Source organism: Vidua chalybeata, chromosome 12 (assembly GCF_026979565.1).
Source record: "Vidua chalybeata isolate OUT-0048 chromosome 12, bVidCha1 merged haplotype, whole genome shotgun sequence".
In the NCBI taxonomy this organism is placed as follows: domain Eukaryota; kingdom Metazoa; phylum Chordata; class Aves; order Passeriformes; family Viduidae; genus Vidua; species Vidua chalybeata.
In genome coordinates this window covers 12590771-12617781 of record NC_071541.1, presented here as the reverse complement: position 1 = coordinate 12617781, position 27011 = coordinate 12590771, and the positions used below count along the sequence as shown (strand labels likewise).

At 38.3% G+C, this 27011-nt stretch overlaps 3 protein-coding genes across 7 annotated transcripts in view; 1 reads left to right on the top strand and 2 right to left on the bottom strand.

Moving 5' to 3' along the window:
- Window positions 1-6361, bottom strand: HESX1 (HESX homeobox 1). 3 transcript variants are annotated; one of them, XM_053953799.1, is made up of 6 exons: window positions 6248-6361; window positions 4309-4401; window positions 1825-2083; window positions 1511-1740; window positions 1096-1197; window positions 1-162 (listed from the first exon to the last, which is right to left on the bottom strand). In XM_053953799.1, exons 3-6 carry the CDS (start codon window positions 2036-2038, stop codon window positions 64-66), a joined length of 645 nt encoding a protein of 214 aa, XP_053809774.1. In that variant the 5' UTR covers window positions 2039-2083; window positions 4309-4401; window positions 6248-6361; the 3' UTR covers window positions 1-63. The 3 variants fall into 3 exon arrangements, with proteins under 3 accessions (XP_053809774.1, XP_053809776.1, XP_053809775.1); XM_053953801.1 differs by having other exon boundaries at window positions 1511-1716; XM_053953800.1 differs by lacking the exon at window positions 6248-6361 and adding an exon at window positions 6070-6227.
- Window positions 6362-6616: 255 nt separating this feature from the next.
- Window positions 6617-27011, top strand: part of APPL1 (adaptor protein, phosphotyrosine interacting with PH domain and leucine zipper 1) — a 25809-nt gene continuing 5414 nt past the window's right edge. The window contains exons 1-22 of one of the 2 annotated variants that reach the window (XM_053953919.1): window positions 6617-6710; window positions 10978-11076; window positions 11611-11670; window positions 12400-12471; window positions 13248-13335; window positions 14510-14539; window positions 14705-14746; window positions 15541-15599; window positions 16054-16200; window positions 17565-17647; window positions 17749-17907; window positions 18655-18843; window positions 19329-19371; window positions 20001-20057; window positions 20581-20672; window positions 21331-21513; window positions 23909-23958; window positions 24322-24496; window positions 24600-24636; window positions 26000-26146; window positions 26361-26411; window positions 26758-26847. In XM_053953919.1, the coding sequence (XP_053809894.1) occupies window positions 6657-6710; window positions 10978-11076; window positions 11611-11670; window positions 12400-12471; window positions 13248-13335; window positions 14510-14539; window positions 14705-14746; window positions 15541-15599; window positions 16054-16200; window positions 17565-17647; window positions 17749-17907; window positions 18655-18843; window positions 19329-19371; window positions 20001-20057; window positions 20581-20672; window positions 21331-21513; window positions 23909-23958; window positions 24322-24496; window positions 24600-24636; window positions 26000-26146; window positions 26361-26411; window positions 26758-26847 (2007 nt within the window). In that variant the 5' untranslated portion in view covers window positions 6617-6656. The remainder of the gene's footprint in view (window positions 6711-10977; window positions 11077-11610; window positions 11671-12399; window positions 12472-13247; window positions 13336-14509; window positions 14540-14704; window positions 14747-15540; window positions 15600-16053; window positions 16201-17564; window positions 17648-17748; window positions 17908-18654; window positions 18844-19328; window positions 19372-20000; window positions 20058-20580; window positions 20673-21330; window positions 21514-23908; window positions 23959-24321; window positions 24497-24599; window positions 24637-25999; window positions 26147-26360; window positions 26412-26757; window positions 26848-27011) is intronic. The other variant, XM_053953920.1, reaches the window with a different exon arrangement.
- ASB14 (ankyrin repeat and SOCS box containing 14) overlaps window positions 23866-27011 on the bottom strand; it is a 17687-nt gene continuing 14541 nt past the window's right edge. For both annotated transcript variants that reach the window (XM_053953921.1, XM_053953922.1), the window contains one exon: window positions 23866-23946. The gene's annotated coding sequence lies outside the window, so the exon portion shown is untranslated. The remainder of the gene's footprint in view (window positions 23947-27011) is intronic.

Genomic DNA, 27011 nt, shown 5'->3' with positions numbered 1-27011 from the left:
TACAGGTTATGAATAATTCTTTATTTTCTGTAGCAGTTCTGTAACAGCAAGCCATCCTTCCTTCTACTCTAGCAGGCTGGAGGTGAAAGTATTTTTCACCATTAGAAACTGAGATTCTCTGTGTGATCTTTTCAGCTTTGCACGACGGTTCTGAAACCAGATCTAAAATGGAAAGAGAAGGGATGCTTTTCAGAAACACAGCAGTGGAAGCAGAATAATATCTGAAACTTAAAAATATTCACACAGTATGACAATATTTTGTGTGATGACAGCAGTTTGGAAGTTCAATATAAATTTAAAATCTGCAGATGACAGCATGTCATCTGCTACCTGTAATTTTATCACCACAGACAAAGAAAATAATATTCCCAGGTTAACTGGAAGGTGAGATCAGCTTCACTGTAATTAATATAAAAACTGGTATTAAATTCAGTGACAGAATCAGATCCTGGAAGATCCTGAACATCTGGAATTCAGACGTCCTATGGTGCTATTTCTTCAGCTGCTTAACTATTTGCAGCATCAAGTTTCTCATCAAGCCCAATATAATACTTGCAACAAAAGCCTGATAAACAACAAAGCAAGGCCCAAATTCTTATGTTTACAGTATGCTTCTTATCACATTGAATTACCTGGAAATCAATAATTAACAACCCTGAATAGATTTTGGTTTTGGCCAGGTAAAGACATAGTTCAAACACTGGTTTAACAAATCTATGCTCTGCTGGCAGTCTCACAAATTATGTCCATTCCTGTTTCAAATTTATTTTTCAAATATGGTGACAAGCAAAACATAAAAATTATTTTAAGGAAATTATCAAGTTCTGCACATAATAACTAGAGATTAACAGAGCAGATATTGTGGAAATATTACAGTGATGAATACCTCATCAGTGCTATGGAAGGCTTTACATTTCAGAAGGCATTAAATGGTTTCCATTTCACAAATCATTGAAGGCATGTTTCATGTATATATATTGATTTAAATTGAGATTATTAACATTCTCATTACTGCTGTCAAACTACTTATATATAGTAGTAGAGAGAGTACATATAGCTGGAATTACAGGAAAGTTAAAATAAATCTTTAATTACCTGGATCCTGTCTTCATCTAAATCTAATTTCCGAGCTAACTCTTCTCTTATATCAATGCCAGGGTAGGAATTCATTTTAAAAACATTTTCCAAGACTTCAATCTGAGGAGATTAAAATACACTTGTTGAATAGTTAACACTATGTTCATAGGAGTAATACATAATAAAATAAATTAAATAACAGCTTAGTTTGTTCAACAGGAGGCTTCTGATCAGTGTTTGCACAATTCTGATTCCATGCATAAACACAGATCTGCTGAAATTAGCGACATTCCTGTTAATTTACACTAGTTCCTGATTACATTCCTCTCTGCAGAGGAACATCCCACTGAACTTATCAGCTGTTAGAGGTTTCTTCCAACATTTTACTAAACTACATTGTTACTCATTTCTTAAATGCTAAGGAAAGCCCTACCTGGCTTCTAGTGAATGCAGTTCTTGGTCTTCTACCCCTGTACCAGCTCAATTCTCGTTTGAAAGACAGCCTTTCAGTGACTGAAAAATATTTTTCACATTTCAAAACGTTTTCCTCTTGCACTGGATCACTTCTAGCATGAAATAATGGATTTTCATAGCAAACAACAGGGATTTGCAGATGGGGATTACTGTCATCACCTAAAACTAGAAAGAGTAAGAAAAGGAGAGCTTCAATTTAGTGGTTTGTAGTAGAAACATGCCAGTATTTTTGAAGGGTAAAAACTTAAGGCCTTACAAAACAGCCTGACTTACCCAAGCTGGTGCATGCATCCATCCAGGGTCTGTGAGGTTTCCCAGCTGCAATGCCATCTTTTTTCTGCTCCAGTCCCAATATACTCTCAATTGAAAAGGAGCAGTGCGTGGTTTTACTCTCCCCCAAGCCGGGCACCTTGTGCAGGTCCGGAGAGGCCGCTGTGCTGGCAGCGCACAGCGAGGGACCGGCCATGCCTTCGCCCTCAGCCAGCATAGCAGGGGCACTGTACTTGCATTTCTCCACAAGTCCTCCTTATAGCTATGTTGACAAGGGGGTTGGATTTGTAACGTCATTAATTAAAATCTTTTATTAGAAAGTTTTAGCATGTCAATGAAAACTCTCCCACCAAGAGGCACGAGGAGTTAATTGTTTATTTGTTTGCAAGTAATTAGCAACTAATGGTGACACTAGGGGGGCCACCAAGGGGGACAAAAAGTGTTATCTCTCCTAACCAGAGCATCGACTTCACTTTCTCAAAAGAAGCTGTGCACAAATATAGTACTTCTCTTTTATTTGAAATCATTAATGTATAAAATCAGTTTTTAAAAAAACTTTATACTCTAATGGACTCCACTTACCTAAACATAGAAGCATGATAGGAAACCAGTCAAGTAATAAGTAATCTCATTTAAGTGAATTTCCTTCCAAGGAAATTTAAAAAATAATCTCTTAATGCTATTAGGGTAATCCCGATGAAAATGCCTCTGTTTTTTCATATGCATATGTAATGGTGAACGTGGTCAATAAAACAACAATAGCTTTTGGCATAAGGCACTGTGCAGTGGGTTGGCAGTGTTGTCAAAGCTCAGTGTAATTGCCTTCCAAGTGCCTGGATTAGTTAATAGGAACAGTTGCACCAACTATTTTAAATAATTCATGCATTCATTTTTCTTATTAAAATAACTTTGTTGCAGCCCTTTTGAAACATACCAGATGTGAAATTTCCTGATAATTCTTCACTATATAAAAGCAAAATTTCAAGTAATAGAAGCAGTACACTCAAATGTACAGGTTTACAAGCATCCTTTTTCTCATATATGTAGGTTTATAGCAAACAGAAGTATATTTAAATCCTACAGAGCCAACACTTAAAATCACAAAAACAATTATGAGTAACGGGAAGAAAGGAGATAAAGGCTTTGTAATAAAGTCTGACAGAATTCTGATTTCATCCATTATAATAAAATACAGACTATAACATTTTTGTAGTCAAGCTCATCTGTCAGTCATGGCAGCAGTTTACATCACATGCTCAAAAACAGCTTTTGGTTCAGGATAAGAAAAGGAGGAATTTCTGTAGAGACACTATAAAAACAAGATTTGTCAAAAAATAACAGGCAAACGTGAAAACAATATTTTTATTTCAGGAGGAAAAGTTACCCCACCTTCTGGCCTGACTTTGTGTTGTGTCTATTTCACAGTAAGATTGTTGTCAAACCAAACTATTAAAAGAGTGACAATTCCAGAAGTGATCTTATCAAGGACACCTCTCACATATATCAATGGATCTTGAAGCAGCATGCATCCACCTGCAATGCTCACTTGCAAGATGAGTTCCAGTCACCATTTATGGACCTTCTCTTGAAAACTGTATTTCATTTTTTGGCCCATTAGTATTGACCAATAGTACCTTGCAACCCATTTGAAATTACCTATAGACTTTTAACCAAATACCTTGGTAGGGGTAATTAGAGCAACACAGCAGACATTAAGTTGGGAATCCTAAGTAATCAATAATAGGAAAACTCACTGCTCCTTGGATATGCAAATCCAATCCTCTTAAAGCATCACATACTTGATGAGGCAGGGAACTAATCTCCCTTTCAGACTTTGCACCACTGTTTTTTGCCCAGGGACAGTGGAGTTCATCTCTTTAGGAGATGAAGCTCTCGTTCTCCAGAGATGGGAAGCCTCCACTGGCTGTTTACTCCAGCTGAGGAGACCATACCAGTGCTCTTGGGGGCTTTGGTCTGAAGGCCCAGTTCTTACTCTTGCTGCCTTTTGCTCTTCTCACCACTGCTACTGCACTGCTGGGTCACCTTTCACTAGAGCCTGGGCAACGTTTTCAGCTTTTTAAAAGGGTATAAATAGTATATATTATCTTTGTTGATTACTTAGCATACTCCAAAAATTCACCTTTCACCTCACCTTTCCCACCACCTCTTTACCCAGTAATTCACCACCTCAGAAGTCATGCTGCATAAAGCCATCTTTCAAATATGTTTTTAACATGAATCACAAGTATTATATTCAAAGCCAACTTCAGAATTCCCAAGTTTTTTTAAAGCAAGAATACCTCAGAATGGTAACACCAATTTTCACAAAACAAAGCAGTTAGCTATTTCTTGGTTGAAGTAAAACCTACTTTGACACAGGGAGATTAAGTGAATGCATGTAAATTCAAGGTTAATCCAAGGTTGCCACTAGCAAAAGTATGAGAAACAGTGTGTTAAAAAGTGGGAAATGCTACAAATAAAGCCTACCTTATCCACACAGATACTTTCACCCCCCAGCAGAGGCAAAATGTTCTCTCCATAAGGGCACATATCTGGAATCCTCTGAAGATGCTCTTCTCTCTGTTGACAAAGTGCCAAGTGTTAGTTCCCCACATTTTTAAGCCTTCTTAGTAGATATTTTGCAAAAAAAAAAAAAAAAAAAAAAAAAACAACAAAATGTAACAATCAAAACCAACTACTTCTCCAAAAAAAAAAACCACCCCAAACCAAACAAAAAACCCAACTCCACAAATCAAAAAGCCCAAACAACAACAAAAAATCCCTCACACACTAACAAAAGGTCTACAATGCTGAAAACAGTGTAACACTAAAGCCACAATTAGAGGATGCAGGGGGATTCTTCAATTCATTACTCTTACATTTGTTGCAGTCAAATTTGTAGCTCAAGTAAAACTTTTGGATGCCACTTACAGCTGTAAATACACAAAGCTAACTAAACCCAATCCACTTAAAGTTACTACCACCTGAATTCCACTGGGAAAATGATCTTACAGTACAAAACAAAGTAATTTCTTATTGCTGTAAAGACTGCTGTAAAGCTTGGTCACAAGTTAACTGTCTCAAAACCAGAAAGCACAAATATTTATAGGTCATGAACCAATGTTAATGTCCTGTCACATGGCTGCAGATACAAGACTTAGTCTTTAAAACACCTTGTAAGATAACCCTGAATTATTACCCTTATTGACAGGGAAAGGGAGAGCTGCTGTGACTTGCTTCAGTCAGGTGAGTCACCAGCTGAGCTGGTAAATTAATGGAGTGAACAGTATTAACTTGGAAATTTCTTCACCACTCCCTACAGGGAAAACCAAAACAACACAACAGCAAAAAAACAAACAAAAAAAAAACCCAAAAAAACAACCACCCACCCACCACCAAAAAACCCAAACCAACAAACAAAACAAAAGCCACCTCAAAAATCTTTAATTGTTTACAATTTAACACACCAGTACTGTCCTTTATCTGCTTTTAATGGTAAATCATAACCTGATACAAACCTGATACAACATAAATAATGGTCTCATAGCAAGACTGCACCACAACCATTAATCATTTGCTCTGCTGAATGAATGACTTCGTGTACTTTCTAATCTGGTCTTCGACTAAGTTCACTTGGTCCCAAAAAGGCAACACCAACAAGGGAATAGCTTTTTTTTTTTTTTTTTTTTTTGTCAGCTAAAAACTATCATCAAGTCTACTCAGTCTTGCTCTCTAAAACTACCTGAAAGGAGGTTGTAGGCAGGTGGGAGTCAGTCTCTTTTCCCAGGTAACAAGGGACAGGACCAGAGGAAACAGCCTCAAGCTGTACCAGGAAATGTTTCGATTGGATATTGGGAAAAGTTTCTCCATGGGCAGGGTGGCACTGAAAATCACCACCCCAAGAACTGTTCAGATGTGAGGATGTGGCACGTGGGCACATGGTTTAGTGGTGAACATGGGCTCCTGGATTAATGGCTGGACTCAGTGATCTCAGAGGTCTTTTCTAACCTTAGGGATATTACAGAGCTGAACCAGTTCCCAAGTCCAACCAATGATCTGTTTTGATTCCAGTGAGCCCTCACAGTAGTTTTAAGCATTTAAAATTTGCCATCAACCTATGGCACCACAATTATTCAGCCTAAGAGAGCAGAGATACTATTTTCTAGTATCTAATCAGAATCTCTCCTGTCTCAACTTAAGGCCTCTTGTCGTCTCACTGCAAGCACAGTAGAAGTGACTGGCCTCTACCTGGGGCCCATCCATACGGCAGGGGTAAGAGGAGACTTCCCAAAAGAAACGCTCCAGATAACATGGCAAGAGTGCCAAAAGATGCTCCAGAACGCCAGGAACCCAACAGCGCTCCCTTGTTGTGGAGCTGGGAGGACATTTAGCTTGACAGCCACGACGCGCACTGCCGGGCAGTCACCTCAGCGAGGACGCGGCCCCGGCCGCCTCCGCTGCGGCCCCACACGGGCCCCACACGGGGCCGCTCCCGGGACGCCGCCGAGCCTCGGCCCTGAGGGGCCCCGCGCGAGCGCCTCAGCCCCAGCACCTGCGCGCGAACGGGCAGGCCCGCCAGCCAATGGGCAGCCGGGTGGGAGGGGAGGGCGGGCCAATGGGCGGCAGGGCGGAGGAGAGGGCGGGCCAATGGGGAAGCCGGGCGGGCCAACGGGGAAGCCGGGCGGGCCAATGGGGAAGCCGGGCGGGCCAATGGGGAAGCCGGGCGCGCGGGGGCGGGACGTCCGGCGCGCGGCGCGCGGGGGCGGGGGCGGGTCGGGGCCGGCCGGGCCGGCGCGGGGGGAGCGGAGCCGCGGGGGCTCAGCGCGGTGGCCGCCATGCCCGGCATCGACAAATTGCCCATCGAGGAGACGCTGGAGGACAGCCCGCAGGTGAGACAGGCCCAGCGGAGGCCACATCGGGCCCAGCCCCTGCTGGCGGGCCCAGCGCTGCTTCCCTGTCGTTCCCGGCCCCGGGAGAGCCGCGGCGGTGGCCGGGAGGAAGGGTGACGCCCCAGCAGCGCGGCGGGGACGCTGCCTGCACGGGCCCGCGGGGCTCCGACAGTCTCGGCTCGGGCTTTCCGCCGCGGCCGTGTCCTGCGAACGCCCGCTCGGAGCAGCGCGGCGCCGTGGCCCGCTGGCCCCGCCGGCGCTCCCGGGAGAGCCGCGGGCCGGGAGCGGGGCCGCAGCTCCGGGCCCGGGTGCTGCGGGTGCTGCGGCACCTCTGTCGGGGCAGCGCCGGCATCGGCAGCGGCTCTCTGATCTCCCCCTCCCGCCTCCGCACTCGGGCTCGATTTTGGACGCCTCGTGCCCACAAAACCCGTGTTGCCTTCTCAAAACGATTTTTCCTCTTTGTTGTTCACCAAGGCGCGTTAAGGTTTAGTGGACCCGTGTGAGGAGCGGGTGCTGCGTGAGGCTGTCGCGGCGGTGGGTAGTGCGGAGAGTAGGTGGGAAGCACATGGTGCCCGGAGGCCTCTCCTTGCTCCGATTCTTCTCTTGCCTTGCTGCTGCCTGATCTGTGTCAGCGATGCTCTGTAGCACTGGAGTTTCTTTCTAAAGTAGGAAATGCTATATTCAGTGGCTCTGGTTTCTCTTGCTCGCAGCAGCAACAGCAAATGTGCTATGCTTCTTAGATGTGGGGAAAAGTTTGCAATGTATTTTCTTTTATGGCAGCCTTTTGAATTAAGATCCTTGTTCTGGTGCACGGTTTACATACTGAGCAGGATGTCCTGTATTGCAATAGCATGGTGCATTGGTAGTTTTAATTCCTTGGTCATAGGAAGAGAAACTTTCACTTGTTAAAAAGGGAAATTTAACCCCTAAAATTACAATTATTTTAACAATTCTCTATCAAGTGGAAGGATGACGTCAAAAAGGCAAGAGAAGGCTATGCACAAAATGAATCATTGATTTCCCAAGGACAGTGCCCCAGATAGCTCAAATGCTAAATGTGAAATGAGATCTGGCCTCTAATGTGGGTTCTGGTCCAGGGCTCAAACCTGCTGTCATCTCATGAAGAGGAAAAAATTTTGAAAGTCTTGTAATAATACTGATTAAAAAAATTATCTCTTGAAGGTCTTTTCTTAGTATGAGGAAGTCAGAACTATTCGTATTTATAGGAAATGTCAAATGTAACATGAATTTAGGACCATCTGAGGACATTTGGGAAGCACATGAAAACATGTTACTTACTGGAATGTAATTGTAATTCTAGAATCTTCTAAACTCTGAGGTTAGCTGTGATACAGACAAGCAAAGACTAATTCAGCCCGATGTGTCTGAGATGCTTAAGTAATTGGATTTGTCAAGATTGTCTTTTTTTTAGGTCGAAAATTTACATCTTTCAGTCAATGTGGTATTTCAGATGAATTCTGGGAGCCAGGTCCTCTAGTAAGGACTCAGTGGTTTTCTGTTAGGTTGGTCCATCTGTTACATTAGTTAATTTCTGTTACGTTGAAATCAATGGGGTGGAAATGACAGCAAATGTTGTTTGAAGAAAGCAGAAGCCTCTCTGGAGGAGTTGCCATGACTTGGATACATTCATGCTGGGATATGGCCAAGCCCATCAGCCTGGGTGATTTTTTAGTGCTGCACCATGGCCTGGAGTTCATGTTTCAGACATTGACTGTAGGTGTATAAATGTCATATCAAACTTATTCTGTGTCTGAGGGAGGGAAAGGCTTTTCAAAAATGCCCAAACCCATTCATTTCCTGTTGTCACAGGATCAAAATCTAACCACTGTGCTTGTCAGGCCTAAACCAAACGCCAAGTTTACACAGTCTTTTGCTATGCAAAGCAGGGCAATTTACTCATTAACCTAGGACATGTATTACACACACACTCGGTGTGTATTTAGAGAGTTTCTGCTCACACTGATTTGCGTTCCCAAAGCACAACAAACAAGCCAAGAGACTGGTAGCACAGGCTGTGGCTCCTGTCACCTGCAGTGCCCTCCATCTGATGCCATAGAAGGCTTAACACTGACTTCTAACGAGGGGGTTCATTGTGCAGCTTCTCCCTGGTCCTTTCCTTGCTTGCTCACAAACACGGATTGAAAGGAACTCAAAGAAAATGCAAAATGATGCAGAGTTTTACTAGAAACATAAGTAAACAATTGCTCTAATTTTCTGCTAAGCAGAAGTCTGCCATAGCTTGTTTACAGTTTCAGATTAATTTCTATCCATTAGTATCATATGGTATTATTTTGACAGTTGAACATCAATAACAGGCATTTTTAAAGTAAAACATAAAAATCATTTTTTTCCATGTTCAGTTTTAAAGAGTAAGCATAATCCAGAAACCTTACATAATACTCCTTTAAAATTACAAGCTCAGGTTTATTTATGTTCAGGTTTAAAGGTCATGACTATATAATTCAATAGTTATAGTACCTTGTAATTTTTTCTTTTGCATTCTTTCGAGGATGTCTACCCTAATGGGACAATCAAGGCTGTTAGGATGACACACGTTTCCACACCTGGCAAAGATTTGAGTTCTCCTCCACCTCTTTCCACTTGTTTTATAAATTAGAACCAGCATTAAAGCTATGTCTTGTGCTGATATTTTTTAATATTTAGATATCTTTTAGACATTATAAAGCATGACAATAGTTGTGATACAGCCAGGCATCTAATGTAACTTAGATAAAAGAATCTTATGTCAAAAGAATTGTTAAATAATATACTTTATATGGGATTAATATGTACTCTTTGATTATCATTAAAAACAAAAAATCAGAAAAAGCTGAAAAAGACCTTCATGCTTCAAGGGGAGATGGACTAAAGACATCAGTAATTGCAAGACAGCCTAAGGTAGACTAAAAAATAGAATTTCCAATTTCAAGTGTTTAATGATCATAGTTTGTGGGGAAAAAAAATATGTTCTTAAGATTATTTTAATTTTCTGCCTGTACATAAATCCTAGAAACAAAGCTTAGTCCTTTTGCTAAAACATTGCCAAAGTATTTCCTTTGTGGCTCTTGCAAGCACTGCTCCTGCTTCTACAGCCAAGCATCCCAAGCAATGTTTTAAGAAAAGCCAGTGTGGCCTGTGCAGAGTTACTGGTACATCCTCTGCTTTCCCCCCTTTGGGATTTTTGTCTTGGTGGAAGGAATCCTCATGGTGAGGAGGAATAACCTTGCTTCCAAGTGCAAAAAGGATGCAAGAACATGCAGTCAGCATCTCATTTAAGCTTACAGGCAAATTACACCTGAGCAACCTGATTGCCTTCTTATGGAGTCAGTCCTTTGGGCAGAAGGGAGAGCAGGGGATGTCAGTCACCCTGGCTTATGCAAGCACTCTGACACGATCTGGCAACATTCTTCTGGCCAAAAGGGAGAGGTATGCACTGTGGCCTGAGTGGAAGACTGGGTGGATATTTGTGCTTATAGATGGAGGTCAGTGTTTTGGTTTAATAGGTGGCCAGTGATAAAAGAGGTTGATTTTTGAGGTGGAGGTTGTTAAGCACCATCAGTGATGCACACAGTGCAGTTGGACACAGGAGTCACCAGGCTTGTGGGTGACACCAGCTAAAGAGCAGACAGACTGACAAGCTGGGGTAGGGACAGATCTTTTTACTCCCTTTCAGTGGTGAGAAACATGTATGTTGAGGACAGTCAAATGCAGGTGGTATTGTTTGGTTTGGTTTGGTGTAGTTCCTCAACCTTTTGATCACAGGATTGATGGTTATTCCACAGGTAAATTACAGGTTCAAGCATAACCAGCAACTGTCTGTGTTCAGGTTGGACAGTATGAGACAGTCACAGCCTTTATTTGGATCTCACTGCAGAGGAAATGTGTATACCTGGCAAGCTGTTTAATACCAGTAATCTTTACCCTTCTCCTTAGGGATGTACCATAGTGAGCCCAGTAGTTGCCCACAGTTTCAACATTTAACAGTTGTCCATCTCCCTTGGCCCTTTCCTTTCTGAAAATATATTAACCTGGAGAGAGGCTGACAGCAGGAGGAAGGCTGAGCTTGGGTATCTGTAAGATTCTCTGGCATGCAGCAGGTATCATTCCTTTAAACACTGTTGGAGGGTTTATAGAATTTTCAGTAATGAAACCTGAAATAATGCTATTTAAGTCTGAAATTCCATTATATTTAAATTCTTCTCTTCTAACTTGTCATGGTTGTGTTTTGGCTGTTTGATTGTTACAGACCCGCTCTTTGCTGGGAGTATTTGAAGAAGATGCTGCTGCAATATCCAATTACATCAATCAGTTGTTTCAAGCCATGCACAGAATATATGATGCTCAGGTAGTGTTAATGAAATTCTTGAATACATTATAAAGCTTTGGAACCACATTTCATGTTTCTGGGTTTTTTGACATTATAATGAGCAGTATGCTTTTGTTTAACTTCCATATGTTTTAAATGAAGAAGTGAAATAAAGTAAGAATTAATGATTGCTTTTCTGTATGTAAGGGAGTGGTAAAGACTAAATTCTTGTGATTCTTTTTGCAACAGAATTTCTTATGACAAGTGAAATTATATTCTCTGTTCTCCAAGTAACTCTAATGTATTTTCCAAGTGTTTCTAAAATGTGGCACACACTAAAATGATCTCGGTGTGTATAATAGTGTGTATCAAGTGGGAGGTTATTTTTTACCCACAATATATTCATGTTTCACTCATCTAGAAATAACTCCAGAAACATGTTTTTATGCCAGAAACAGAATCTATTTTGTATGATTTTCTAAAAATTTGAGTTTGTCTGTATTTTTAATTTAGATATACTTTACTTGTGTGCCTTTTTTATTGATTTTCATGTTTCCCTTTTTTGTTAATCAGAATGAATTAAGTGCAGCAACTCATCTGACTTCAAAGCTTCTGAAGGAATATGAAAAACAGGTATTGCACAAATCATGTTGTCTGTGTGTGGTCAGATACTGTGGTCAAAATACTGTGTATTTTTGTAGTATTTTATCTCCCAGAGCACAGTGTAGAATATATTTAGGTTTGGTCCAGATAAAATGAACTTCTGTGGTTGGTGATTTAAATTGTTGCCAAAATAATCTACTGTCTTTATTTTAGTTCTTCCAACTAAACCAGAATGAAGTTCCTCTTATCATGAATAATATTAATAACTTTTGAAATATTTTACTTTTGGATTAGTTTTTTTTGAGAATTGCTTAGGGTAGTTCTGTTTTGTTTTTAATTTATAAACCTGTTTACCCTTAAGTGCTTAAATATCAATATCCCAAAGAGAAGAGAGTGCATTGTAATCTCCAAATTACAAGCATAATTTGCTCTGTGAGCATAATTCCATCTCTGAAAGCACAGACTGTGGAATCCATAACTTTCTTCCCTTATAATCTGTACTAAGAAGGGTTCTTTGTAGCTTTGTTGCTGGGTCCCATTTTCTGAGGTTAAAAATGTTTAAAACAAAAATTTGCTCTTTTATGAGGCTGTTGCTCCCTATCCTCCTTTTCCACCTAACAAGGTGAACTGCTTCAATATATCTTAACTGTGTAATATTTTAAAATAATGGAATACCTGATATGTTCATAGAGATGATTATTCCAGTTTTGTGAATGGCACAAAACACTGCAAACAACAGAACTCTTTTTGCCTTCTCAGCGTTTTCCACTTGGGGGAGATGATGAAGTCATGACTTCCACTCTGCAGCAATTTGCAAAAGTGATTGATGAGGTAAGTCCTTGTATGTGCTTTGCTAATCTGTCAGGTACAGACAGATTTAACTGCCTAATTACTCCTTTTTTAAGCCAGGAGCTACAGAAATGGCATTCATTTGTCAGCAAGGTAACAATTAATAGTATATTGCAGCATCTATTTAAAGTTACATAACCTTAAGATAAAGAAGGAATTCAGCAAAATGAGGATACATTGCTGAAATAAAAGATAGTTTAACTACTAGAGATAGATCCAAAACCACTTCACAGTGGCAGTTAGCAACTAGGTACATGAGGGTATCTGAATTGCCTGATTTCAGGTACCTGACTGACAGAGGACCCTCCTGCTGTCTCTCTTAGGTACTGACTCATAGGACACACAACTGAGCACCATTAAGAGCTGAATCAGGATTTTTGTTGTGATCCCTCTCCTCACTTAAACAGCATTTTAGGAGGAGGATCACATTTTGTTCTGCCTTGGTGAGCTGTGGAAGATGGGCTGTGACATAGCTGGAGGGAAACTGGAGAAATAAACAGACTAGCCAGGATGAATGAGACTGTTTTTGGACAAGATCCAGTAGTTTGGAAAAAGTTCAGACAAAAACTAAACTCTAAAGGTTTTCTGTAAAAAAACTGATGATGAGATCTGGAACCTAGAAAAAGGTAGCTGCAAAAACAGGAACATGCAAAAATGTGTTTGAGTTGTACATGTCGTCTTTGAGTGACATTGATGTCCACCTATTGTGTTGGTCTCAGTACTGCTTTCCTAAGATTTTCTTCTTTTGTCTTTTTCAGCTCAGCTCTTGCCATGCAGTACTTTCAACTCAGCTTGCAGATGCAATGATGTTTCCTATTACCCAGTTTAAAGAAAGGGATCTAAAAGGTAGAGGACTTGACCAAATACTGTTTTTTCAACAGCAGCAACAATAAAAACATAGCATTTAATCTTCATAGCTCTTGTTTCACTAAATAGAACACACCACTTATTTTTCAGCTCTCAAAAGTATACATCTCCCCATTTAAAAAGCAAAGTAAGTTATTTCTATTAATGAGACGGTGTACTACGTACTATATTGAGATTTAGTAATGTGGTTATTCAACTTTGCTGGTAGTACAGGTGACTTCTTATGTGCAGACATAAGGTGCTTCCAGCTTCTTATTTTTGTAATAATTGTATCTTGTGCCTGGTTTAAAATAACACCTAATGTGTGTGATGATGATAGATTTTACTCAAGATACTGGAGTGAACAGACTGCTGTGGCAAATGGGCTTCCAAGTAGAAATTAAGAATTAAGCTCCAAGTAACTTAAATATCCCTATTGTGAACATTCTAGAGCGGGTATATCTAAGATATGAATATCTGAAGTCTAAATTGATATAAAAATTACAAGTCTCTCATAAGTCTTCTAACTCTTCATCAATCTTGGAAAATACTTCTTTGGCAATAGTTCATAGCAAAATTATTGATGGAAAAGATTATGGTTTGGGTCTTTTTTTTTTTTTTTTTTTGAGCAAGAGAACATGACTATACCAAGGCTGCTATTTCTTCTCATGACTTGAAAAATCTCCTGTTAGTACTTGCTGAAGAGGCATCCCTGAGGCAATAATCATGATTAAATTTTCCCACTGCAAGTTTTAGCCACCAGCTGGTGTGGTTTGTAATGATCCTACACTTCTTTATGAGCTTCATAGGCACTTCCTGGAAAGTTTTTTTTCTTCTTGCTTTACCATAAAGTTGATTATGGCTCTCTGCTGGTTTGTATTGTAATATGGCACAAACCACAACAAGATCAGAACAGGTGTAAGGTATTGTACTGGTTCCAGTTCCTGGCACAGAGAGCAATAACCAGCTGGAACTTGGCTGATTTTAGCTGGGAGGAGTCCCAATGTGTTTTGGGCTTTGGTACTGCCCATCTCCCATGCTTGCATTTCCCCAGCTCAAACCAGAACCCAGACTGGAACTACATTTGTATTGATGATGACTTTCAAAGACTTCTGAAAAGAAATTCCTCCTTACAGTATTACAGTACAGTTGTTTTGTTTTTTTTTTTTTTTAGGAAAGCACAGAAATGATCCTCAGGCCCCAGGTAGAAGCAGACTTGCCTGGCCATGTAGTGCCTGTGCTGGTAGCTCAGTATGGTACAAGGTGTTACCATCAATTGCTCAGTAGTGAAACATTACATGAGAAACTGTAATACATGAATGTTACATTAATAGCACCTTACTTAAATTGTGATATGTTGTTTTTTTAGAGATATTAACCCTGAAAGAAGTTTTCCAAATTGCAAGCAATGGTAAGTGTAAAGTACTTAATCTTATCAGTATTACAAGACAACAGTATTATTGTAGATTATTAATTGTCCTTAACTAGTGGAGTTAAGCCTGTAGGCTTAAAGTAACTAATTAAGATGTAATTTTTCTGATTGATGCTTAGGCACTCAATTTCCCTGGTTCACTTGTAAATCTCTGCTCTGTGTACTGAAGCATTAAGGCAGATTGAAAGGGTTTTTTTGCAAAACCTTAAGTGTATGTATGATTATTAAATAATGTAGGATTATGCCACCAAAATTACAAAAAGAGTAAGGTGCTAGCTCACTTCTTAAAGTCAGGACCGGATCAATAAAAAAAATTACCATCCTAAAATAAATTTCATAGTTCTCCTCCCTATTTTCAGAAGTTATTTTTTAGCTGCCTCTAATATATCCATGTAGAGAACTTATTATTTAAATAACATTCTACTTCTCTCAGTGAAGATTGTTTCATTGCTTTAGAAGCAAAAAATATTAGATACAGGTTTTCATAATGTAAAGTTTCTCTACTTAATGGACAGTTCTTCTTTGAAAAATAGTGGATGTTTAGGGAACTTTGTAACAATTTGGCAACATTTGCATGTGGTTAGAATTTTTCTTCAGTCCAAGTATTTGTTGCAGTGAAGTGATTATAAACAGGCAAGAACAGTTCCTCAAGGTGTTAGTATGACAGAACTTTGCATTCAGCTGTCTAACACTGTGATGTAAAAGGTTTTCTGCTCTGTTTCATAAGTCTTTAATTTGTGAAAATGATCATAAATTCTCTCTTGATTGCTTAGACCATGATGCTGCCATTACCAGATACAGTCGGTTGTCAAAAAGAAAGGAAAATGAAAAGGTTTGTAAAACAAAATCTTAATATAAAGATTTTTAGAGAAGATAAGAAATAATTTTAATCTTATATATATTTATGATGGAACACAGTGTATGGCAGATTCTTTGTGACATTTGATAGCTTTTAGCAGTCTAGACAGAAAAGCAGGTTTCTCCAATACATGCCTGTCCTGTAACACTGACAGTGCTTTAGGAATAATATTGTGATATCAGAGTCAGTTTGTTTCTGTGAAGAAATAACCACACTTTCCAGGTAGAAAAGAATGCTGTATTTGTTTTTCACATATCTCATGTTTAAATTATAGAAGTGGAATAGTAAAATATGCAGCAGCTGGTGATAGAGGGTAGAACATGACTGGGTTTTTCCCATGCTGGCTGTAAAGCTGTCCAGAAGGCATGTGATCAATGTCAATCTCAAACATTCCTTTTTTTCCCTCCCCTTGTCTGTGTCTCTTCAGATCAAGGCTGAAGTTACAGAAGATGTATATACTTCAAGGAAAAAACAGCATCAGACTATGATGCATTATTTCTGTGCATTAAATACTCTCCAGTACAAAAAGAAAATTTCTCTGCTAGAACCCTTGCTAGGATACATGCAAGCTCAGGTAATTTCAGATTCTGAAAGCTGTAGATCTGAAAGAAGAAATAAAAGTACTTCATGAAGATTGAAGTACTGAAATCCATTGCAAGCCCTCTTCTGCAGTCCAAGGAAGGAAATGGAGAAAAAGACCCATCCATCCACTTCTCTGAGCTGCCACAGCTGCTGCCCTGGTGGTGCCATTGCTTAGCACTGGTCGTTGCCCACTCACTGCAAGAATCTCTTCATGAGATGCCCTCACTGCCATCACAGAGTCTTTTAGCAAAGTCTGGGTGACAAATATAATGGTTAATTTTCCCCGAGAACCCAGATGGCTGGAGTTGATGCAGTGCCTAGATTTTTACTGCTGGGCACTTGATTCCACTAAATGGAAGAACTGATTAGAGCTTTCATGCAAATGCACATAGAAGTGAAGCTTCTCAGCAAATAACATGGAGACAGTTAAACTCATTCCTGTGGCAGCTGTTCTGAAATGAGATACTCATCAAAAGCCACAAAACAACTGTTTTCAGTCAAGACTGTGGACAAGCCAGAATGCTAAAAAACTTTCTGCTTTGGTTTTGCTTAATAAGTTCATGATTGGTTTACTTGAGGATGGGTGCCAAAAATAGAACTATGATAAAGTTATTTGGACAGACTTTGTATTTTTGGAAGTATGTTTTTAAGCATGAGCTTTGGGGTTTTTCTTTGCAAGTCAAGCTTTCCAGCATCTGGCACTGCTACAGTGACCTGAGTAGAAATCAACTTCTGCACACTGTCTGAAAGCTTTCCAAAGGCAAGAACTCTTGCTTTCTTTTGAAACTTTGCAGCTTGTATTTAAGAGCCAAGTTCTGCATGTTTTGTGCAGTAAAGTAAGTGCAACCTGGTGCTTAGGTGGAGCTTTTTGCTGAATCTATGAAACAGAAGGGCAGGGCCATGTCCCAGGGCTTCCTGTTCTAACCTCAGTTTAGCCATGGCAGATCTTCTGGCCCATTATGGAGTACCCTGTGCTTAAAATACATATTGTTAGTTCCCTGTGGATGGCCCTGGACAAATCCTCACAGGTTCTCTCGTATGTGCCCCAAATTACCCCCCAGAAGAACAGTTGGCAGAATGGTGGCACTGAAAAAGGACAGAGAGACCTTGGGAGTGTCTCCAGGCAGTTCCTGTGTGCTTCTGTATTTTCTCCAGGCAGCTCTGTTCATGTCCTTGTGCAGCCTTCACCTGCAGCCACAAACACACATTCTGCTGCTTTTAGTAAGAGGCTTTGGTGGGAATGAGGGATGAAAACAGATTTCTCTGAGAAACTTCAGCCTTCTATGACTTCATCTGTTAATTAGTGTAGTTTTATTAATGACTAAATTCTCCCTTTTCATCCTTTTTTCTTTAAAGATAAGCTTTTTTAAAATGGGTTCAGAAAATCTTACTGAGCAACTGGAAGAATTTTTGACCAATATTGGCACAAGTGTACAGAAGTAAGTTGGCTTTGTTGAATTTTGAAATGTTATGAAAATTATTTTTTTCTATTTCTACTTATTAATAAATTATCTTTGTTAATAACACATTTTTATCTTAGTGTTCGCAGGGAAATGGATTGTGAAGTAGAAAACATGCAACAAACTATAGAGGACTTGGAAGTAGCCAGTGATCCACTGTATTTGCCTGATCCTGATCCTACCAAATTTCCTGCTCATAGGAATCTAACACGGAAAGCTGGCTATCTCAATGCAAGAAAGTAAGAGTAACTTGTTATTTTAAAATTCCAGAGTATTTAATTTTGAGAAAGGAAAGCTAAAGAAGCTGGAAATTTTTTTAGATGTTAGCTATGCTGGTTTTATAAATTTAGTTGAATAAGTCACATAAGAGCTATTCTGTTTCTTTCTTTGGACTTCTTCACCTAGTTAGTGTTAAATTCATTGTTACACTGACATAATCTCATTCAGATGCAAAGCATAATTATCCTGATTTTAGTCTAAATTTTCCTGAATTTTCACAGTTAAAAAAAAGAAAAAGTTTGATAGTGTAATTTCTCTGCATCCTAACATGGAAGTAACAAGATTCCATCTATCAGGATTTTTCTGGAAGTGTCTGTTAAAGCTTTGGGGTTCAAATCACTAATAAAACATTGTAATTTGCTCTAAACAAGGCAAAACATTCTGTTAACCAAAATACCCTTGGAAGGAGCTTCTGGGTTCCATGCAGCTCATTGTCCACAGGAGGGAGCTGTGCCTCTAGGGAAGTCCCACAGCTGTTTTTCAGAGCTACTAAAAATAAGTTGTAACATTTAAATTTTTTTACTGTAATTTATATAATAAGCTCCAAGGAATTAATAAAAATTGACTACTTTTACAACAACAGTTAAAATAAAATACTTACTGAATGAGGCATTAATTTCTGTATTAGAACACAATTTCAGCAACTAATATTATAGAGTGTCTGAGCAAAAAGGGAGGCTAACTGAGGGCTGCTTTTTATCTTTCAGTAAGACAGGGCTGGTGTCTTCCAGTTGGGAGAGACAGTTTTACTTCACTCAAGGTGGAAATCTGATGAGCCAGGCAAGAGGAGATGTGGCTGGGGGACTTGTCATGGACATAGACAATTGCTCTGTGATGGCTGTGGACTGTGAGGACAGACGGTACTGTTTCCAGATAACATCTTTTGATGGCAAAAAGTGAGTGGTCTTACATTGCTGGTTCTTGTAAGAAATACTGGAGTCACTAATTAGGAAAAGAAAGATGGCCTGCCTTTGGCTAGATGTTAACTTGATATATTCTGTGGATATTTAGAAGCAAAATCTGGGATATCCTTTTAACTGTGTTAACTGGATTTTTGTTTATAAACTCTATAATGTAGCTCAGTAGTATTTCAAAATAAGATTATGGTAATTAGTTGACAATCACCTATTATTGCTTTTTGTGAATACTTAAGTATTACATGGATACAATTAGAATTGTGATGCTTTTCTGTTTTCTTTTGAAAGGAAAGCATAGGTTCCTCCCCATCCTAATTAAATGTTGACTGCGCTCAGCACAAACACAGTCTTCAGCCTTTCCTAACTTGTTCAAAGTGTAAATATGAAAATGTAATTTATTGGCTGACTGTATTTGTGAGGCATTTTAGATACACAAAACTGTGTTTTCCATTCTTCTCTTTCAGGTCTTCAATCTTACAAGCAGAAAGTAAAAAAGATTATGAAGAGGTAAGCTTATAGGAGGTGTGCATGGAGCCCAGTGATTTTCTGCTGCACAGAAAGAATGCATTCCTAACCATAGCTGGATACTGCTGCTTTTTTTGTTTGTTTGTTTCTACTTATTAATAAATTATCTTTGTTAGTAACACCTTGTTTATCTTAAGTGTTCCTCTTAGTTTCCTCCTTCAGATAAAAGTTGAAAAGCCAGGAACAGGAGCAAATGGTTTTCCAGAGCAGAGAGAGAAAGCAGATTCTAGCTTTTAGATGCAAGAAATGAGCAAATTCCAAAAAGCCAAATTGAATTTTTATAATGTCATGAAGAAACAATGTCATCTGCAGCACAGAATAAAGAAGAACAGAGAATCCTGATGAGTCTTTTTTTTAATTCTGATGAGTTGTGAGTTAGGCTTTCTTCAGTTTTACTATGACTAAAATATTTCTATGAGTAAAATCTTAAATTGTAGGGTGCAGTATGCAGGTGGCAGTGAATTTAATGACAAGCTGGATCTGCAGAATATTTGGCTCTCTGAATTTACAAAGAAAGTAGAAAAAGTGTTGAAACTAGCAACTCAGGTAGTCAAGTTTGTTTAGAAAGCATAACAGATTAATTTGTTTTCTTTTTTCTTCCTCTTTTTCAGTGGATTTGTACCATAAACAACATATCTAAGCAGATATATCTAAGTGAAAACCCTGAGGTAACTCTACTAAAATTTATAGTTATGAGTTTTAGTTTACTTTTTATAGAGCAAGTTCATATTGATACAAACTTACATAATTATTTTTGCATACTAAATTAGGGCAATTGGCCCAATAAAAACTTTTATAACAGAGCATGTGTCTGTATATGAAGTGTGTCTTCATGGGTTTTAGTTCACGGTTGAGGGGTGCATTTCTCAAATGAGATTTTTCTTTTGGTTTTCCTGGCTACATTTGCTTATTTTGCCAGAGTTATCATTGGAGCTTTTCTCTATTGCCTTTTATTAACATTGGCAGTATTTTAAGGCCAATGTGTTCATTTAAATTGAGAAAGTTAACATCAGGTTATGTGTTTGAAGAAAAGGCGGAAGAAAATGCTGGAGATGTTTTGGTGAAAATTTAAGAATGCAAGATTCTCATGAAGGGTTGAGTTTATAACTTTTCCCAGTTGCATATAAATAAAATCTAAAATTTTGTTTTGAGAAAAGTGTTTTCAGTTATTTTTTCCCATCTCTGCTGCAGGAAATTGCTGCCCGTGTGAACCAGTCAGCTCTGGAGGCTGTCACTCCTTCCCCTTCCTTTCAGCAGAGGCACGAGAGCATGAGGCCAGCTGTGTAAGTGAAGCAACCTGAGGGCATTTGAGGTGCACATATAAGGAGAAAATCCTGGATAAAGTTACAGGGAAAAAAAAAAAGCCTAACAAAGCTACAGATGTTTTTGTGATCAGAACTAAATCTTTGAGAGGCCAGAGGAAAGTTTCCTGAACACACCTTTCACTGCTGAAGCACTGTTAAGCATCCATTGTTACAAGTAATCCTAATGCCAACTGGTGGACACCTTGGTTTCATAATTTCTGTTTTGTTGTGTGATTTCTTGATGAGATTTTTCTTCATGTGTCCAATTCCTGGAAGCAGACCTCAGACTGTATTATACTTAATATGTGATTATATAGTGATATTAAATCAATCTGATGCAATTACTAATGGAAGTGGTAACTTTAACTGAAATTTGACTAGGTACATAGATTTGTTTGCTATACCCCGATCTTCAGGTATTTGGTGGGGGTTTTTTTGTTTGTTTGTTTGGTTTTTTTTGTTGGTTTTTTTTGGTGTTTTTTTTTTGTTTTGTTTTGTTGTTTTTTTGTTTTTGTTTGTTTGTTTGTTTTTGTTTTACATCTAAGGTCTGGAATACTCTATTGGTGTCCCCTATGGTTTAATTCATTATCAACCTGAACTCACATACCCTAACTTTGCCTTTTTGGTTTTGTTGTAGACAATCTCGTCCTCCTGCAGCTCGTACCAGCAGCTCAGGGTCACTGGGATCTGACTCAGCAGCTCTCTCAGCACTTTCCTTGGATTCCCTTGTTGCCCCTGACACTCCCATCCAATTTGACATAATATCTCCAGTCAGTGAAGATCTGCCTGGCCAAGCAAAGTCATCAGGGCAGTCGGGCAGGTATGAAATGTAGAGAGAAGGAAAAAAATCCCTAAAGTTAATGTTACTAATTCAAAACCAAACAAACAAGAAAACCACATTTAAGATGCAGCTCCAGCACACACATTGCCTTTTTCCTGACTGATGTCACAAATTTTGCAGTGGCCAGTGGAGCAAAACAATTTGTTAAACTTAAATGGAATTGTAAAAAAAGGCTTAATTGCATCACTAGAGTCAAGGTGTAGTTTTCTATTTTGCAGCAGCTTTTCTTGCTTTAACAGCCAATGTTTTTATTTACTGATTTATTTTAAACTTTTGGTTTCACAAAGTATTTTCCTTTCCTATTGCTTGCTCACCCAGCAGCTTGGGTTATTTCCTCTTGGAAACTCAAGAGAAATTTGGTATCCCTGCCTCCAGGTGATGATGGCATACGATGACACTCCTCTTAAGCTGAAAGGTGAGTGAAAATGGTCTAGGCTTCTAGAGTAATTTCACATACAGACAAGTTAAAATCATCTTAATGATTTATCCAAAACATAAAAGCATTTTCTCCTACTTGTTATTATATTTGAGTAGGAGATGTACTAAAAACCAAAGACCTGTAAATCATCACTGCATTTCTAGAGCTAAATCTATAGAATTCAGATATGAACAAAATGTATTTGCAGATCCAGCTGCTCTTAACAACAAAAACAGCTAAAAGAGATAAAAACTAATTGATGCAATTCTTGTCACAAAAATGTGTTATATCCCCCTACCTCTAGGAAAATACTTCAATTTTGAATTGCATCTCACAGATCTAAGGGTTGAAATGATACACAACTATTTTTTCCTTTTTTCCGCAGTTTTCTTCTTATTGTTGCTGGGTATAGCAGGATAAGCAGATGGCCAACTAGATCCTTCAGAATACACTGATTTAAAATAGACTTGAACTGTATTGCAGGAAGTGCAAAGTTTAAGACTTGGCTGAACTCCTGTGGTAGCCTGGTGTAGCTCAGTTGGTCAGAGCAGGGTGCCACTAACACCAAGGCTGTGGATTCAATCCCTGTGTGGGCCCTTCACTGGAGAGCTGGACTCAATGATCCTTGGGGGTCCCTTCCAACTCAGAATATTCTGTGATGTCATCAGTTATAATTCTTGTCTAGAAAATAATATTTTTCATAGCAGAAATTATAGAGTTGGGCTCAGTATTTTCAATTAACCATGGCCTTCAATAAAGAACTGCTACAGATAGGTAACATGTTTGTACTTTTCTTGGTTTCTGATACTGATGACATATATTTAAATTTTATTTTTACCTTTTGAGAGATCCTGTGAGATTTTTTATTTACTGTTCCAGTTTAATATTAGATGACAAGAAAAGTCTGAGCAATATGAGATGCTGGTAGAAAGAATCTGCTTTTACTATAATTACACAGGTCAGCCTTTCATGGGATGGTTCTTGATTGAGTCCATGTTATTTAAACATTGTAGCAATGCCATCTTGGCTTCAATCTAGAAAAATTTTGTTACTTTAAACTAGACATCTCTTAGTTAAAACATTTCTGATAATTGATAAAATATGGCAGTCAGTATGTGTAACTAAACAATTTTTTTTTTCTCATACTTCTGAAATTTGTTTTTAGAACACTAACTATCGAGGTAATACTTGCATTAATCCCATAAAAAACCTAATTTGAACTATATTGAACCCTTGCCAGTAGCTTTTCAGCTACCAATCAGCCAAAGAGAATGGGTAATTTCCTCTACAAATTTTAAATAATATGTCCCCATTTCCTGTGATTATTCCTTTACTGGTTTTGAAAAATGCAGACTTGGAAGCCTAGAGTATTTTCACTTTTCTCTGTAACTGATAGTAATTCTGTCTCTGAGAGCCAGAAGTAGCCACATTTCTCTTGACTCTCTAGGAGTAAAACCCCAGTGATGTTTTGAGAAAGCTGCATTTGAAACAAACCCAGGGGCTTCTCTTGAGTAAGTAATTCAACACCTTGACAGTGATGAGAAGTGGGTGCTCCTATGGAGTACTGAAATGGCCTGGATTTTGGCTGTGCTTCCTGAAGCTGTTCTGTGAAATTTCCTCCCCTAAAACTGTAGCTTTTCAAACATTACCAAGGTTTTGGTTTGGGCTTAATTCAAATATAAGAAAAAAAAAAAAAAGTGAGCAAAACTTTCTATGGCAGCAATAGGACAATAATATTTGGTATATTCCCCATAACGTGGGTCCTCAAATAAAACAAGTTACATCTCACTCCTGATAGAATTGCTTCTCCTTATGGTTCATGATACATTATTCCTCCAGATGACAAGTTGGTGAACTCATTACATGTTGGTATTTGACACAGCATGAGACGACTGCACTATCCATGAATGGTTCCTGTAATCTGACTCCTGCTTTAATGTTCTCATTTTTTGATAGACGCACAAACCCTTTTGGTGAATCTGGAGGCTCAAAACCTGAAACAGAAGGTAAAACAAAATTTCACTTCAATGCAAAATAAAAATAAGTTTTGACAATTATAGTTCTGTTTTCATCTCTAGCTTCTCTCTTCTAATTTAACACCAGTTTTAAAATGCTTAATTACATTGCAAGGTATTTGATAAGTTAAATCAAACTACTGTCTGAAAATCTGCTGTAAAAATGATTCATTTTATCTTTTGTATTCATTAACCAAATGCAAAGATGTGTAGTAACTGCACCTCTAATTGCTGAGTAGGAGCAATCTCTTTCCAAGTTAGGAGTTTGGAGTTTTCCTGACTGCAATCCATCTTTGGTTTTGAATGGGAAACCCAAAACAGAGTTAGTTTTTTCAATACTTTTCTTTTTCTTAGATTCAATTCTTCATCAGTTATTTATTGTAAGATTTCTTGGCTCTATGGAAGTGAGGTCTGATGAAAGCCCAGATGTTGTTTATGAAACAATGCGTCAAATACTCGCAGCTCGTGCCATCCACAACGTTTTCAGGATGACAGAGTCACACTTGTTAGTCACATGTGACTGTTTAAAGTAAGTTTGCTTCCTGACTTCAATTGATGTTTATTTACAGAATGATCTTCTTTCACTTTGGTAAAATTTACTTTCTGGTTTGTCTTTAAAAACAAATTTTTAGGTTAATTGATCCACAGACACAAGTTACAAGACTACGAGTAAGTAACTTTGCATTTTAAGATAAATACCCAGCAATGTAATTCTTTTGCTTTAAAAATATTATTATTAGATTATAGCAAAAATCACTGATAGCATGAGATTTTCAGCCAAATTTCCAGTGCTATTAGGAGACCAGTGCAGACATTTAGAAACACTTGCAAATCAGGTTTGGGGGAGTGATTTCAGTAGGTCAAATTGGCTTTTGAGACTCCCTTCCCCCTGTGATCTGAAAGGGTAAAATAGTAAAGAGAGAACATTAATAATGGAGTCACCTTAGTTCTGAAGTCCAAGAGGGTTTGTTTGCTGTTTGGTTTCTCTGTTTTGTTTTGGGGTTTTGTTTTTAATGCATAATTGCCTTGAGGGTGTTGAATCGTTTCTGGTTTGATTTCTTGTTTTTCTACTTCTTTATAAAAAAATGCATTTGACAGGAGTAAGTGTAATTCTTGTTAGGATATGAAATAAGGCCAGCTTAATTCTTTAGTAATAGCAGTCCCTATTCATCATATTTCAAAACTATTCCCTTTTTCCCTTTTTATGCAAAATTTATGGTCTCTCAGTTTTTTGTGTTTTTAGAAACATTCAATTTTTTGGAAGCTCTGAATTGCTTTCCTTTTCATAAAAGAAAATCTTGAGAATGGAAAAATATCTTGATATTTAAAGTTTGACATTAAGTTCAGAAATGCTTCACAGCTGTCACCTTTTGCAAGTGAGATACATCAACTGAGGGTATGTCCCATATACTAAATGCACACATCTAATTCCAGGAAAACTCATCCTGTCAGATCATAGCAGCTGTGGTAGGGACTCTCAGAATTTTTAAGTTCATTGTTTGATGAGTCTTAAAAAGATAATTTGAAGTCCAACCTCTTTTAGGAATAAGAGTGCAAAACAGTTTTCTTGTAACAAACTAATGAGAGTATGTGATTTGTATGGGTTGGGTTTTTTTTTCCTTACTTATATAATTCAGGAGAACTGAGCTAATTGCAGTAGAGGTTTTTGAGAAGTAGTGCCTTTACATGGAACTAAATATTGAAAGCTTAGTCACAAATGTAACTATAATGAATAATTAATCAAATTAATTAAAACAAAATAAAACAGGAGTGTATCCACTTTTAGGAAGATGACTGACTCACACTGCAAATGTAGTCCCTTTTTCTTACATGGAGTGTGTTTTTTGACATTTGCTTGTCTTTGGAATAATTTAGTCCTTGCTGTCTGTGTTTTGTAATTACATTTGGTCGGGTGGTTGTAATTACATCTTGTGCTGTGGTTGTGCATTAATTAATGCGCAGTGTATTGAAACCTTGTGTGGCAAATACTTGGAATCAGTTTTAATCTCTCCCTGTCTGATCCTTTTGGCAGTTTCCTTTGCCCAATGTAGTGCTGTATGCCACACACCAGGAGAATAAGCGCCTGTTTGGATTTGTGCTTAGAACCTCAGGAGGGAGAGTGGAGAGCCGCCAGACTTCCATCTGCTATATATTTGAATCAAATAATGAAGGGGAAAAGGTATTGGTGATGGTTGTGACTTGTATCAGTTGTGAATATGGATTCCAAGATGCTAGATCCATTCAAGCTGTCTAAGGCATTTTTTAGGTACTGACAAAGTTAAACCTGTCATTTTAAGTGCCTGCAAATGCTTTAATGTGCTGTTGCATTTAATTTGGGATGCTCGCTTAAATTCAAAGGCATTTTTAATTATTTCCATCTGTTTTGTGTTTAGATTTGTGACTCTGTTGGATTGGCCAAACAGATAGCTTTACATGCAGAACTGGTAAGAATCTTTTTGGGGCAAAGGATGCTGGGGAATGGAAGGAAGCGGGTATATCTATGTGTAATAGATTGTATTCTGCAAGATGCTTCTAGATGCAGCAATACAGTTGTATATTTTAAGGGACTTTTTTCCTAGAATTTAAATTCAAATGAAAAGACTGACCGATATCTACTGTAGAACAATATTCAATATAGGATTCATTTGCTACTTTTAACAACCATACCAGTCCTTTAAAAGCAGAATAATCAAAACAGTGATGTCACAGTCTTGAGCAAGCTCATATTAATTAGTAGTGTCTCAAACATCTCAGGCTGTTACTGACTTTATTTACATTTTTGCCCTTTAGGATCGAAAAGCCTCAGAAAAGCAGAAGGAAATAGATAGAGTCAAAGAGAAACAGCAAAAAGAACTGAATAAACAAAAGCAAATTGAGAAGGTACATTTTGTCATTGTTTCTTAATATTAGGTTTTTTCTACTTACTTTCTTTTGCAGTTTTGTCCAAAGCTGTCCACTGATAGTATTGATAGATCATTTAGAAATCGTAATAATGGTATCCTGTGTCCCTTGGAGATGGCTTTAAGGGTAATACTCTTTTCTGA